The sequence below is a fragment of the Geotrypetes seraphini genome, chromosome 5 (genome assembly GCF_902459505.1).
Source record: "Geotrypetes seraphini chromosome 5, aGeoSer1.1, whole genome shotgun sequence".
Lineage (NCBI taxonomy): Eukaryota > Metazoa > Chordata > Amphibia > Gymnophiona > Dermophiidae > Geotrypetes > Geotrypetes seraphini.
Window position 1 is genome coordinate 170,192,663 of NC_047088.1, and position 13,732 is coordinate 170,206,394.

The 13,732-nt window shown below is 44.3% G+C and overlaps 1 protein-coding gene across 3 annotated transcripts in view; it reads right to left on the bottom strand.

Moving 5' to 3' along the window:
- Nucleotides 1-1,833: 1,833 nt before the first annotated feature.
- HIBCH (3-hydroxyisobutyryl-CoA hydrolase) overlaps nucleotides 1,834-13,732 on the bottom strand; it is a 201,039-nt gene continuing 189,140 nt past the window's right edge. For all 3 annotated transcript variants that reach the window (XM_033946048.1, XM_033946047.1, XM_033946046.1), the window contains 3 exons: nucleotides 7,359-7,478; nucleotides 6,574-6,607; nucleotides 1,834-2,629 (listed from right to left, as the gene is read on the bottom strand). In XM_033946048.1, coding sequence (XP_033801939.1) covers nucleotides 2,514-2,629; nucleotides 6,574-6,607; nucleotides 7,359-7,478 — 270 coding nt within the window. In that variant the 3' untranslated portion in view covers nucleotides 1,834-2,513. The remainder of the gene's footprint in view (nucleotides 2,630-6,573; nucleotides 6,608-7,358; nucleotides 7,479-13,732) is intronic.

Sequence of the window (13,732 nt, forward strand, 5' to 3'; positions counted from 1 at the left end):
TTGTTGGGTTTGCCTTGCAGATGCGGTACGGCGACAGCGTACGGTGTGGATTGTCGGGCACTCCTTCGTCCACTGGGCGGGAGAGCATGCCGCGATCCGGCCTGGGGGTCAGCACCTGGGTCTGCAGCACTTGGGCATTCACGTGTCCTGGTGGGGTCAGCGGGGCATGAGGTGGCATCAGCTGTTACCGTTGCTGGCTGACTTCTGTCGTCGTCCTCGTCGTCCGGATGTCCTGCTGCTGCATTTGGGTGGTAACGACGTGGATTCCCAGACGGGGAAGCACCTGATTGACACGATTCTGGGTGATCTCAGGATGGTATTGGAGTGGTTCCCGGGCACGACGCTGCTGTGGTCGGACATTATTCCTCGACCACGCAGGCTGGAGTCCCGGAGATGGACCAGGGGTCTGTGCAAGGTCAACCGTCAGGTAGGGCGATGGGTGGAGTCTAGGGGGGGGATGCAACTACGACACGACTGGGTGGATGTGTCATGTTTAGGTTTGTTTGCGAGGGATCGGGTACATTTGTCGGACGTAGGCTGGGATTTGCTGTTGGACGATTTCTCGTCGGGTTGTGAGCGTTGGGCGCTATCTTAGTCGCAGCTCTGTTCATTGGGGGGGGGGGGGCCTGTAAGGGTTTACAGGCCCTATGGCGGTATCTCGAGCTACTGGCTGGGCTCATCAGGGGATGAGCGGTGGGCCGGCTGGGAGCCGTGCCTGGTGGGTCAGGTGACCCGGGTTAGTGGGGCATGTGGGGGACATGCCACCCCCCAGATTCTTGCTTCATGGCGGGGTCGGGGGCATAACTTGTCTTTACAGTAGCTCGAAATAATTTGTGTTATAATGTTTATACTGTTTATGCATTGTTATGTTATTTAACAACCTGTTATGACCAATAAACAGGGCTGCGGCTATTTTCACCATAATTATTGTCGAGTTTTTGTGGGATAAGGTAAGGGAGGGGTTAAAGGTTTGAAATATATGTAGGTAGCGGGCCTATCCAGATTCCGCTGTTATAGGCAGCCCGAGAGCTCGTCTCGATGGGTGTACCTAACGTGGAGCTGGGAGGCCCGCGTGGTAGCCCGTCGTCGACGCGGGGCCGTTGGAGGGATCAGGAGGCAGGGGATTGGTCGGCAGGTCTTCCTGCCGCTGGGAAGACCTGCCATTGGTTAGTCGTGGCCGTGGAGGGAGTCGGGAGGGGGGAGGCTTTATAAATCGGGCCTCGGAGGACTAAGGGCGTTTCTGGTCCTCCGAGGCGGCTTTCCCGCCCGCCCACCCTTTGGCTTTTGGGTTGAGAAGGGTGAGTTGGGATATTTTGGCAGTATCTCGAGCTACTGGCTGGGCTCATCAGGGGATGAGCGGTGGGCCGGCTGGGAGCCGTGCCTGGTGGGTCAGGTGACCCGGGTTAGTGGGGCATGTGGGGGACATGCCACCCCCCAGATTCTTGCTTCATGGTGGGGTCGGGGGCATAACTTGTCTTTACAGTAGCTCGAAATAATTTGTGTTATAATGTTTATACTATTTATGCATTGTTATGTTATTTAACAACCTGTTATGACCAATAAACAGGGCTGCGGCTATTTTTCACCATAATTATTGTCGAGTTTTTGTGGGATAAGATAAGGGAGGGGTTAAAGGTTTGAAATATATGTAGGTAGCGGGCCTATCCAGATTCCGCTGTTATAGATTTGTCTACAATCTTAGTACACTCATGGATCACCAAAGTAAGCTTTGGAGGGAATAGGTAAGAAACCAACTATTACGTATTGTACAGTTTTTAAGAGATAAGGAAACGGTGCAATCTGAATAGGAATAAACACACAAAAAATAATAGCTGGATTTAATACATACAGACTTGAACGTCTTATGTCTTTAATACTTATTGTAGGTACATACCAGTGGAACACAGCAGACATGCTATTGGCTGAATATTGCCAAGGAATCTGTCACAATGGACTATATTGCAGGTTAATAGTATTAACCTAGTCCTGCCCTAGCCAGCTAATGTCCTCTTCTCTATAAAGAAAATAGGAAAGAAAGTTTTTAAAGAAAACAACAATAATTTTATCACTTACTATTCACGATTGGATTTATTTGTGCAAGTAATTAATTTAATACACAACTAAAATATATAATGTATGGCACCCTTCTTTCACAGAAGATAACTAAGCACCTCAAGAAGACCCTAAATGTACAGTGGTTGATCCTACAAAAGCAGAGGTGTGCAAAAAATTGAACACAGGAATAGATCTCCCCAGAATTAAGTTAAATATCTTGAACCATATTTTATTTTATTTTTTATTTTTTGCAGTGTGGGGAAAAATGCCACAGCAAAGGAATTTAGTAGAATAGAAGCCAATGTTAATTTCAGAAACTAGTCTTTGAATGATCACTGCAGTGAGGCACTATCTAACTTAAAGACAGTCCACACATGGCACCCACACACTGTTGCAAAGGCATTTCTCATCTTGGATCAAGGTGTAACAAGAAACCCCAAACTAAGTGCATGAAATAGTTACAGTTTAAGATCATTACTGCCCAGTGATTTAAAGCAACTTTCAAGATCTTCATCCGTTACTTCTTCTAAAAGAGCTGGTTTCCACTTTGGGTTCTGGTCTTTGTCAATCAGCACTAGAACAAAATGTAGTATGATTAGTAATAAAAATGAAATCTAAAACATACAAAATTTTAGTATGGTAAACTATCGGTTGTACAGGTAACTTCTTGCTTTACAGCAGTGAATCAGTATGCAAGAACATTAATTCTGGATCATACGAGCTGAAGCCACTTTAATCTATTTTGCCCTTGTCATGGTTGGACTATTTTTTTTTTTTATTGCTCTCATTTAATCTACCAATTAAATCAAGAAACTGTCCAAAAGGCTTCATAATACTGACACCCTATCTTTAGAGGTTCAATTGCTGAAGAGGCTTTATAATACTGATGCTGATACCCTTTCTAGCTTTGTGAAGTGGGTCCTGGGCACGCCACTGTTAGGTAAATGACCCACGTGCTTTTAGCCTTTGCATCCGATGCGGCGCTTGTACCTGTCCGCCAGCGTGCCAGCTTAACTGAAATTTTTAAATTGTCTGGTGGGCCAAATTGTATTACACTGCAGGCCAGATTTGGCCCGCAGGCCAGAGTTTGATATGTCTGAATTAAACAGTTTGTACTGGTACTTTATTGTTCCATGTTGTACACTATATGACATAATAAAATAATGATTTCAAATGTCATATTTTCTTGCTTCTTCCCTACCAGAGATCACTGCACTCATTTGGTGGCAACATTAAGAAGTACATGTCATACACTTTGAAACGTATATATTAGATTTCCAGTGTTGGCGCATTTTCAAGAGAAAAAAAAAATAGCTGCCATGACTTATGAATCAACCCTCATAGACTAAGGCCCTAAGGGGCAAATTCTATAAGAAGCGCCCAAAAGTTAGGCGCGATTCAAGTAAAACTGTCTTTGGAGGAGCAAACCAAACCACTCAATGCCCATTAGCCGCTAATTAAGTTATATGCAGAACTTAACATTGTGCATACAACTTTACGGAATTATAGGGAATATGTCTGGGTAGATAGATGAAGGTTTACAATGTGAGAAAAATGGTAGGGAATTTTGGTTTAGCCAATGCCTTTTCTGTTGTAGCTCAAGGTGAATTACATTCAGGGACAATAAACATGCTCCTGTCCTAAACAACATCACTCTGTATCTAAGAGAAGGGAGGGTTAAGTGAATTACCCAAGAAGGGAGAGGCAGGAAAATTGGTTCTCATTAGAATACTCCTGTTTTCTTTAAAGAAAAGAATTTCTAAAGTATTCCTCCTCATTCTGTTATACTGTTTCTATTAGCCCAGAGGACCAGAAACAAAGAGCAATTTGATAAAGGAAGCACTGCAGAGTGGAAGAGGCTAAAGAGTGGTGATTACAGAAACTATGGAAAAGCTGCCCGGGAGAAAACTAGGTGAACCACTTTGCTGCAGGTTAAGATGGAAGCAGGAGACACTCCCCATCTGTTACTAGAACTCCTCTTCCATGGGACCATACCAGTCTTGTGGAAAGTGAACCACTCAAGGTCAAGCAGTGGAGGCTGGAAAGGAGGCAGCAAGCATGCTAATAACTTAACTGAGGCTCTTCATTAGACTAAACTGAAAGGCTGGAAGAGAGAGAAGCTTGGGAAAAACAACCAACTTGAACTTTGAAAAGGAGAAGGCAGTCCCTGAAGATTTAAAATGACAGTTAAATAAAAAGGCAAGCTGTATCAAAGCCAAATGCCCTTACAAGGCTGAGCTGGGATGACTGGTATGTTCATGCTTTTCAAAGGAAAGCACCACTCTGAGAGAATTAGAGGCATAATGCCAGAGGAACTAGGCAACTGTGCCAGAGACAGTGACGGCAAAGCCATGGAATGCTGCCAAAAGAAACAGCAACAGAGGGACAAGGGACGCACCTTATAAGCTTCAGACTAGAATCTAAGGGCACTGACCTTGGGGAACCGCAGCTGGGTCTGGAAAGAACAAGTGCCAGTCATAGGAGGACTACAATGAAAAGGGGTGATCACATGTTGCTTTAACAGGCAACCTTATCTATTTTGGTGAATTCAATTTATTTTGTTTCAAATTATCAAACATGTTTTTTTTTTTTTTTTTTGGGGGGGGGGAGGGAAGAGGTTCCATACAACAGTACTGCAAGTTTAGCAGAGATCTTTCAGGTACAGTGCAATCCCTGATTATACAGAATGCAAGGATGTGGAGGGGCATAATTAAAAAATATATCTAAAGTCCCCTTTTGGCCTAAGGCCTTAAACGTTGAAAGTAGAAGCAGGGAAAATGTCCATTATCAAAAAAAACATCCAAAGGAGGGTCTGTCAAAAAGAACACCAGTTACAGAATCCACCCCCCCTACAACGATTCGGGCAGGAGAGAGCCCACGCCCTCCTGCCCTGGCGATCCCCAACTCCCCTTCCCCCCCCCCCGCCGATTACGATGGGGCCAGGAGAGAGCCCAAGCCCTCCTGGCCTGGCGACTGCCCACCCAGCCGATCCGATCGGGCTAGGAGGGAGCCCAAGCCCTACTGGCCCGGCAACACCCACTACCCCCCACCCCCACTAAAATACAATCAGGAGGGATCCCAGGACCTCTTGCCCTCGACGCACCCCTACTCCGACCCCTCGATCCCCCCCCCAACTTAAATCGGTGGCCGGACGGACGGGTGCCAAGCCCGTCCATCCAGCAGGCCAGCCATCCTTTGAATGGCTGGCCTTAGGGCCTGATTGGCCCAGGCAGTTCAAACCCCGCCCACAAGTGGGGGCCTGAGGTGCCTGGGCCAACCGGAATAGGCGGGGCCTTAGGCACATGGGCCGGGTTGGGCCCATGTGTCTAAGGCCCCACCCACAGGAAGGGCCTAAGCCAACTGGGCCTATTCCAGTTGGCCCAGGCGCCTCAGGCCCCACCTGTGAGTGGGGTTTGAGCCTTCTGGGCCAATTGGGCCCTAAGGCAAGCCATTCAACAGATAGCTGGCCTGCCGGATGGGCGGGTTTGGCACCCATTCATCCGGCCACCGATTTAAAGGTAGGGGGGATTGGGGGGGGATCGAGGGGTCGGGGTGGGGGTGCATCGAGGGCAGGAAGGCCTGGGATCCCTTCTGCCCGTATTTTAGTGGAGGTGGGGGTAGTGGGTGTCGCCAGTCCAGGAGGGCTTGGGCTCCCTCCTGGCCCCATCGTAATCAGCGGGAGGGAGGGGGGGGGAGAGAGTGTGAGGAGGGTTGGGGATCGCCGGGGCAAGAGGGCTTGGGCTCCCTCTTGCCCCGATGCTGTCGGGAAGGTCGGGGTGTCACCTGGCAGGAGGGCTTGAGCCCCCTCCTGCCCGATCATAATGCTGTGGGAGGGCTGATCGCTGCAGGAGAGATGACTCATCTCTCCTGCTGGCGATGGTGATCGCCCACCCCTTCTGAACTGCGGCACTTCAGGGTGAGGATCGCCGGCAGGGGAGATGCCCTGCCGCGATGCTCACCCCGAAGTGCTGCAGTTCAGAGGGGAGTGGGCGATCGCCATCTCTCCTGCAGCGAACATTGCAGTAGGGGGTAGGCAGGTTGCTGAGGCCGCTGAGCTGCAGCGATCAGCTCTGCGGCCCCTTTTCGGCACTTATGCCTGTTTTGACTTGGTCTAAGTCAAAACGTATAAGTGCCGATTAGGCAACCTGCCTAAAGTTTTGGTTATACCTGCTGCACGCCTAGGTCTAGGTCGGCCCACTTCCCGCCCACCACCCGCCCTTTCTCCTCCTCTAAAAATGCCTCTTTTTGCTCTATGCATTTAGAGGCAGGGGAAAGGCTTAAGCTGGTTTTAGATATGTCTAAAACCAGCTTTGATTATGGGTACTTGGACGATCAGGATTTTTGATAGTCCAAGTACCCATTTAGGCAACTTTTTAGATTTTTTTTATTTATTATTATGAGCCCCATACTGTATATACTGTATAATTGTGTACTCTGAATTCCCATCCTCAAGTAAAGCAGGAAGTTACCAGAAAAACACAAGCAGGACCGAAATCACAGTTATAAGGGTTTCCTTACCTGCTCGAACTCCTTCGTAGAAATCATGGCCTCTCTGCAGGATAAGAAGATACAGCACTACTTTAATAAATCACTGAGCACTAAACAGGGCTTTCATTTTATCCAGAATAATGCTGCTTTGCATTTCTAATGCCATCTTTTCCCAGTCCACTTGCAGTGGTGCAGAGGTACATATAACTTTCCCCCTCCCAATTCAAGGAGGAGACAGTAAGCATTATGAACTGGAAGCTAGCTCTATGGGACAACTTGAAATTAGTAAAAGGACTAGTGTTACCACCAGCTCAAAAGGTTAAAGGGCTCTCTTACTAAACCATGCTAAGAAAAGTACTTAGTGCATCCTTAAATGGGACTATCCCATATGATAAGCTCATTTTAGTGCAGCTGTCAAAAGATGCCTTCCTTAAAAAAAAAAAAAATTACTATGGCTCCTATGTTATGGATGCACTGACCAGTTAGCATCGTCGTAATGCCAGCGCAGTATGTGGTTAACGCATCCACACCCATTCTCTGACCTTGACATACCCCCTTCCAAAAAATATAACAAATAAATACTGCACTCCTAGTATATGTAGATGGAAAAACTAAGATGGATTTTTTTTTTTTTAGCTTAGTTAGGCCATTTTTGCTGAGTTAAGCACGCGACAGAGTCTAATGCAGATTAGTAAAAAGGACTCTAAGCAAATGGAGCTGGGGGCACATCTTTCAAGGCATAACTGCTTGTGAAAATGAACACACTATGCAGTAAACAGCTTCTCATACCTCCATGGACAGAACAGGCCTCTTACCATGCAAGCCTGGCTCAGGCGATATTCCATTGTCAGTACGTCTTGTAGCGTCATAGAAACACCCTCCTTGAGTTGTCTGAAAGTCATCTTTAAGGATGTGGGAGACATCTTTTTAAGAGTCTGTCAAATATATATAACAGTAGTTAATTTTTTTTTTTTCTAGGTAAAATTTGACAAAAAGCAAATTATTCCCTGTTCAGTGGACTATGGTTTCTGGATCACACGCTGGCAGCACTTCTGAATAGAAACTGAGCTACTAACTGTGCACTGGCAGCACCTACATTAGTTGGCCCAGCAGTTAGTTTTAGCTCCGTTGGGTTTCCAGTTTAATTGGGACTGGGATTTGGCAGCATCAGCCTTTATTGGCAACTATGGGGGATTTTCTTCCCCCTAATCCCACTACCAACTCAGCTCAGTCATGCAGCAATGATACAGCCACTTGTTGTCACTACTGCAATGAACACTGAAATTCTCTTTCCACAACATCCCCACCTTCAGCTGGCCCAGGGAAGAATGTAATTTAATTTGCACGTTTATATCTGTGTATCTAAATGTCCATTCAAAGTGGAGTACAATAATAATGAATGCATACTCTCAAAAGCACATCTACATACCTGAAAATTCAGATACTAAGGTCAAGCTACTGTAAAATATTTTGTAATTTTATTAAAGCTTAGTGTATGCTAATTAAAGAATGACACAGTGACAGAACTCATCACGGTTCCCGTTCCCACAGATAACCGTGTCATTCTTTAAGGAGAGGGGGAAGAATCAGAGTATGAACATTTAGTGCACATTTAATTTTATTAATTGGCTTAATCCGTCCTGTTAATTGAAAGTGCCATAAAAAAATGAATCAGCTGGTGGGTGCCTACCACTTTGAGGTAGGCATCTAATCCCAGGCACTACCAACAAGTGGACCTAATTAAAGGTGGATTCCAGGCATGGTATAACTTGGGCATCATTAGGGACTTGCAGGCAAATTCTATAAGCACCCAAAAGATAGGCGCCGAATTAAGCACTGTTCAGCGCAATTCAAGTAAAATTGGTGCTGTTTAATGAATCAGCCTAAGTGGCACCTATTTTGGAGGCGCCCAATAAATAGGCCAGCTCTAGGCACAACTAAAAGTTAGGTGCCTAAGTGAGCACTTAAGCACGCTTAACACCTAACCCGAAGCCATGCCCACGCCTAACGTGCATTGCGCCTATTTTTTTGAAGGCCGCCTAAATTTTTAGAGGCGCCTTATTGCAGAATCGCTCTCTTGGTAGGCGCCTAACTTTCAACTATTGCTGATTAAAAAGCTTAATTGAGCTTGTTAATCAATTTAGATGGGCTACAGTAACTTACAGTAGGTGTACTCATTTAGACCAAGAAAACTCTGGCATAAATTGAGAGTGCACCTACGGTTTCAATGCGTACTGGTACCTAAGACCATCTTATTGTAACTTTACATTGCTATTTATCCCCAAAATGGTCCTGTCGGACATTACCTACTAAAATGTACATATTACATTTTCGCTCAGCAAATTGTATTTCTATACTATTGCCTCCTGAGGTCTCTGATCTCTGTATTTCCTCTGAATATCTACTTATTGTATTTCGCTGAATGTCCAGCACTCTTGATTGTAAACCGCCTAGAAGTCGTAAGATTGTGGTGGTATAGAAGAATAAAGTTATTATTATTATTATTAGGCACTGCTAGGCACAATTCTATAAACAGCGCCTATCAGATGATTAACAATTGTGCTCAGTAGCGCCTAGAAGTTAGGCACTGTTTATACAAGGGTTGATTCATGTCATGGCAACTATTTTTTTCTCTCTCAAAAATGCGCCAACACTGGAAATCTAATACAGTAGATATATTTGAAAAGTGTGTGACATGTCCTTCTTAATGTTGCTACCAGATGAGAGAGGAGTGCAGTGATAGGGTGGAAGCAAAAACCATGACATGAAACCATTGTTTTATTAACAAGTAATAAATGTTAGCTGTTTCACTAAACCAAGCGCACAATCAGCTTGAGAGCGAGTATGTTTAACTTAACATCCTTCAAAGTCTCCCAACACTGTAAACAACTGTCTGCTGTGTGGGCTGTAGCACTGTCACGACCCAGGTGGTACTGCAGAAATGGCTTCTAATACTGTGCATTCACAGAGTGTCCTTCACGAACTGAAGAATACACAAAACCACCTGGGAGACTGCTTTGAAGGATGTTAACAGTTAAAGCAGGGGTGTCAAATTCAATCACTTAAGGGAGTCGAAATCTAAAACATAGGCTAAGTTGCGGGCCAAATTTTTAATTAGGGCTGCTTTTATTAAGGTACGGTAACCGATTTAGCATGCGTTAAATGTGTACCTTAATAAAAGGACCCCTTAGTCTTAGTAGAAGTATAGGGTTACAACCTGTCCAACCCATGCCGGCACTGTGATGTAAACAAAATAAATTTTAAAAAAGACTTTTCCTCTCTCTGTTAAATTCTAGCTCACGTTCGCAGTCTAACACCAGTTCTGGCAGGATACACATTTCAAATCTGACATAACTCAGTTGCCAGGGTCTCCTTCTTTCTTCTTCCCTCCCTCGGAGGTCTGGCATCTTTCCTTTTGGCCCAAGATTTGGAGGAGGAAGAAAATAGAGAAGGAAGATAACTAGGATGGAGGGAAAGTGAATGGGAGGGAAGGAGGGCAAATAGAAGAAAGCAGGTTGGATGGGAAAGAGAATCGGCTTCCAACAACCATCACTCATTCACACACAGACACAACCTCATTGGGGCACAAGCCACTAACTCAAGCCACTAACTCAAAAATCCATACATTGCAGTCACCCACCAACACAAACCACAGGTCACTAAACAAGTTTATCTTTGGTGCTTTTCAGGGTTGGGTTTTTTTTAGGGGGAAAGGGGAGGAACTTATTTGTTTCCTGGACTGCGCCCCACAATGAAGATGTTATAACTCAGTTCCCATTAGGCACCGACCATCTGCGTCAGCTATGGCTCCAGGGGATCCCAGCAGTGATGTGTGCCTCACAGCCTCCCCCTATCCTTTGTGTAGCTGCATTGAGTAATCCCAAATCAAGCAAAGGGGTGCCCGCGCATGCTTAGCACCCGGGGCGAGACGCCTGCGGCCCTGCTTTCCCGGGTACATATATAGAGGACGGGCTGGGCCAGCTGGAGCGTGTGCTGCAGGCTTGGTTATCATGGGCTTCGTGATTTCTCTGACTCGGGCAGATATGGTTTGCGGGCGCTGCTGGGGGGGGTCATCTTTGTGATGCAGGTCCTGGGCACGCCACTGTTAGGTAAATGCCCCATGTGCTTTCAACCTTTCCATCTGATGCGGCACTTATACCTGTCTGCCGGCGGGCCAGCTTAACTGAAATTTTGAAATTGTCTGGCGGGCCAAATTTTATTACACTGCGGGCCAGATTTGGCCCACGGGCCAGAGTTTGACATGTCTGAGTTAAAAAGTTTGTACTGGTATTTGTGTTGTTCATGTTGTACACTGTATGACATAATAAAACAATTATTTCAAAAGTCGTGTTTTCTTACTTCTTCCCTACCAGAGACCGCTGCACTCATCTGGTGGCAACATTAAGAAGTACACGTCATACACTTTGAAATGCATATATTAGATTTCCAGTGTTGGCGCATTTTCAAGAGAAAAAAAATAGTTGCCATGACTTACAAATCAACCCTCATAAACTAAGGCCCTAAGGAGCAAATTCTATAAGAAGCGCCCAAAAGTTAGGTGCGAAATAGGCACCGCTCAGCGCAATTCAAGTAAAATTGGGTGCTGTTTAGTGAATCACACTGAGCGGCACCTATTTTGGAGGCCAGCTCTAGGCACAACTAAAAGTTATTGTCATGCTCTGTGGACACCTGCACTGCAATCCCACAGGCTGGTAATCAATGTTAGAATTGCAAGCAAGATGTAAGTACCTTATCCTATGTGATTCACTTTTGTCCAATGGACCGTTCACTTTGCCAAGATGTTTGGCAAAAAATCTCTGCAATCTTGTCGACCACTACACCCCTTACTTTTAAAAATGTTATCTGGAAGTCTACTGGTGAGGTAGATGATGTCTCATTTGACAATTCCTATCTATTTGACCTTTTTATTTCCACAGCCCTGCATTAGACAGTAAGATAGTGAAAAAACTCTTCTCAATTCCATGCTTCCTAATGGTGGAACTCAATTTGTTTACTGAATAAATATAAATGAAAAGGTATGGTGGCCTTGTTAGGCCACACTTCAAGGTAATATATAGAAATAGAACAAACACATAAAGGAAAAATATAATACCTTTTTTATTGGACTAACCTGCCACTCCTCCCTTTTTATGAAGCTGCATTAGGGTTTCGTTGTTTTTTTTGCTGGCCGCAGCGGTAAAAACTCCAACACTCAGGATTCCTATGAGCATCTGATCTTTTACCACCACAGCCTACAATAAAAATCCCTAATGTGGCTTCAGAAAAGGGGTGGGTGGGAGTTAATGTAGCTTATGATTAGCTTTCAAAGGTAACCTCTTTATGATCTGAGAAGAAGAGATTACCTTTGAAAGCTAATCATAAAATACATGTTAGTCTAATAAAAAAGGTATTTTTTTTCCCTTTATGTTTTTGCTTTATTTCTATATATTACCTGCATAAATATGAGAAACTATTAAATCCTACTCTAAAGATAAGTTGAAGCTGGATTATGTTTCTCTGTAATTCGCTGTTTACATTGTATCAGTTGCTGTTGCTAGGTACTTGTTTGGTTTTCTGTGTTGTTACTTTGAAATCTTAACAAAAATTGCCAAAAAACAGAAAAAAAGTGGCAGAAAATTATGGACCTTATTTCTTTATGGGCGATTGGCAACTCTTCAACTAGTGGCAGGAGGCACTCGACAGCAATGGTTCACAAGGCTTTCACCAGTAGGAAGAGCTGTGTAGCAGAGCTAATAATAATAGTTCCTAGGTATTTAATATATATTGTTTGTTCCTCAGATATACATATTTCCATGATAGTGTGGCAGAGCAAACTTTGGATAGGAAGCAGAGCCAAGAGCCATTATTTATTGAAATAGTCCTATATGGATCTGAATCTCTTGAACCACCGAAGAGATTGTGCAACAGATCGCCCGAGGGTGCAGCAACTGAAAGATGATTCCTGGGCTGTACTTTCCTTTCAAGTGCTCTCAGCACATTATTATAAAGCTGGCAGCAGTAAGAGGCTTCTGGCCTTTCAAACACATCTCAGTTGTAAACACATTCCAATTCACAGCCTCACAAGCATATAGATAAATAGAGGTGTAGGCCCAAGCTTTCGGAATCAAAATGTTCTGGCAATAGCTCTTCCCTCCAGGTTCAGTCACAGCACAGCTTCTAAAGCAAAGTCAGATTTTCATATGGATCTCAGTCATGGTCATCTGTTCTCCCAACAAACCTTTGCTTATGCATTCACAAAGACATTCCCTTTGCTGTCATTATGTAGCATTTCTCCTGGCCTCAACTCTTCACCTCCACACAGCATGAGAACCTCTTTTCCTTCACTCTGCATCACACCTCTGGGTCTTGCATAAGCCTGTGGGCCTTGCTAGATCCAAGATGAAGTTCTCAATCTCTCACTTTTCAGATCTTCACCTTAGGAATCCTAGTGAAGGACTTGGGATTTAGCAAATGCTGCTCAGATCGTAGCATTTTCTACAGGAGGATTCAACCTCAAGTTAGACACCTCAATGCTATGAACTTTGTGCCAATTCTATGATGACATTTTGATGCCAAGATTGTCTTATAGAATAATAGTGTAAGTTGGCATCGACATACCAACTTTTAGGTGTGCTGTCATTTGCCCTTTAATTGTAATATTTACAGAAAAAGAAACTTGCATTCTATTTGCCAGAGTACAACAGAAAAAAAAGTACTCCTAAAAATAAAACAAAGGCATTGGGACAGTGCAGGACGTGAAAATGATTTAAATACATTAAAAAATAAATTATACATTAGTCCATAATTATGATCAAGACATAAAGCTTTGCCGTCCTTTGTGGACACTGCTAAGCCTGTGCACACAAGAAATGCTGCGTTCTAAATATTTTGCCATCTGCTCTTTGCTAATTGTGCTTCCTATATGCAGAGTTGTCAGTGTGTTCCCATTTTTGTCAGTGAGGTCACTGCTACATTTTAGTCCACATTCTAAAACAGAATAGATTTTCAGCACTAATTAACAATTACGTTACTGTTTAGGATCCATCTCACTGAACTCATGTTCTGCTGTTTTGGTTCACTGGCAGTACCCCATGTACCATGGTCATGAAGAAGCCAGTGAGGTAGCAGAGAAAACCAAAGTGACATCATACACATCGCTAAAAATCTATTCAGTCCCCCTATCTAGAAT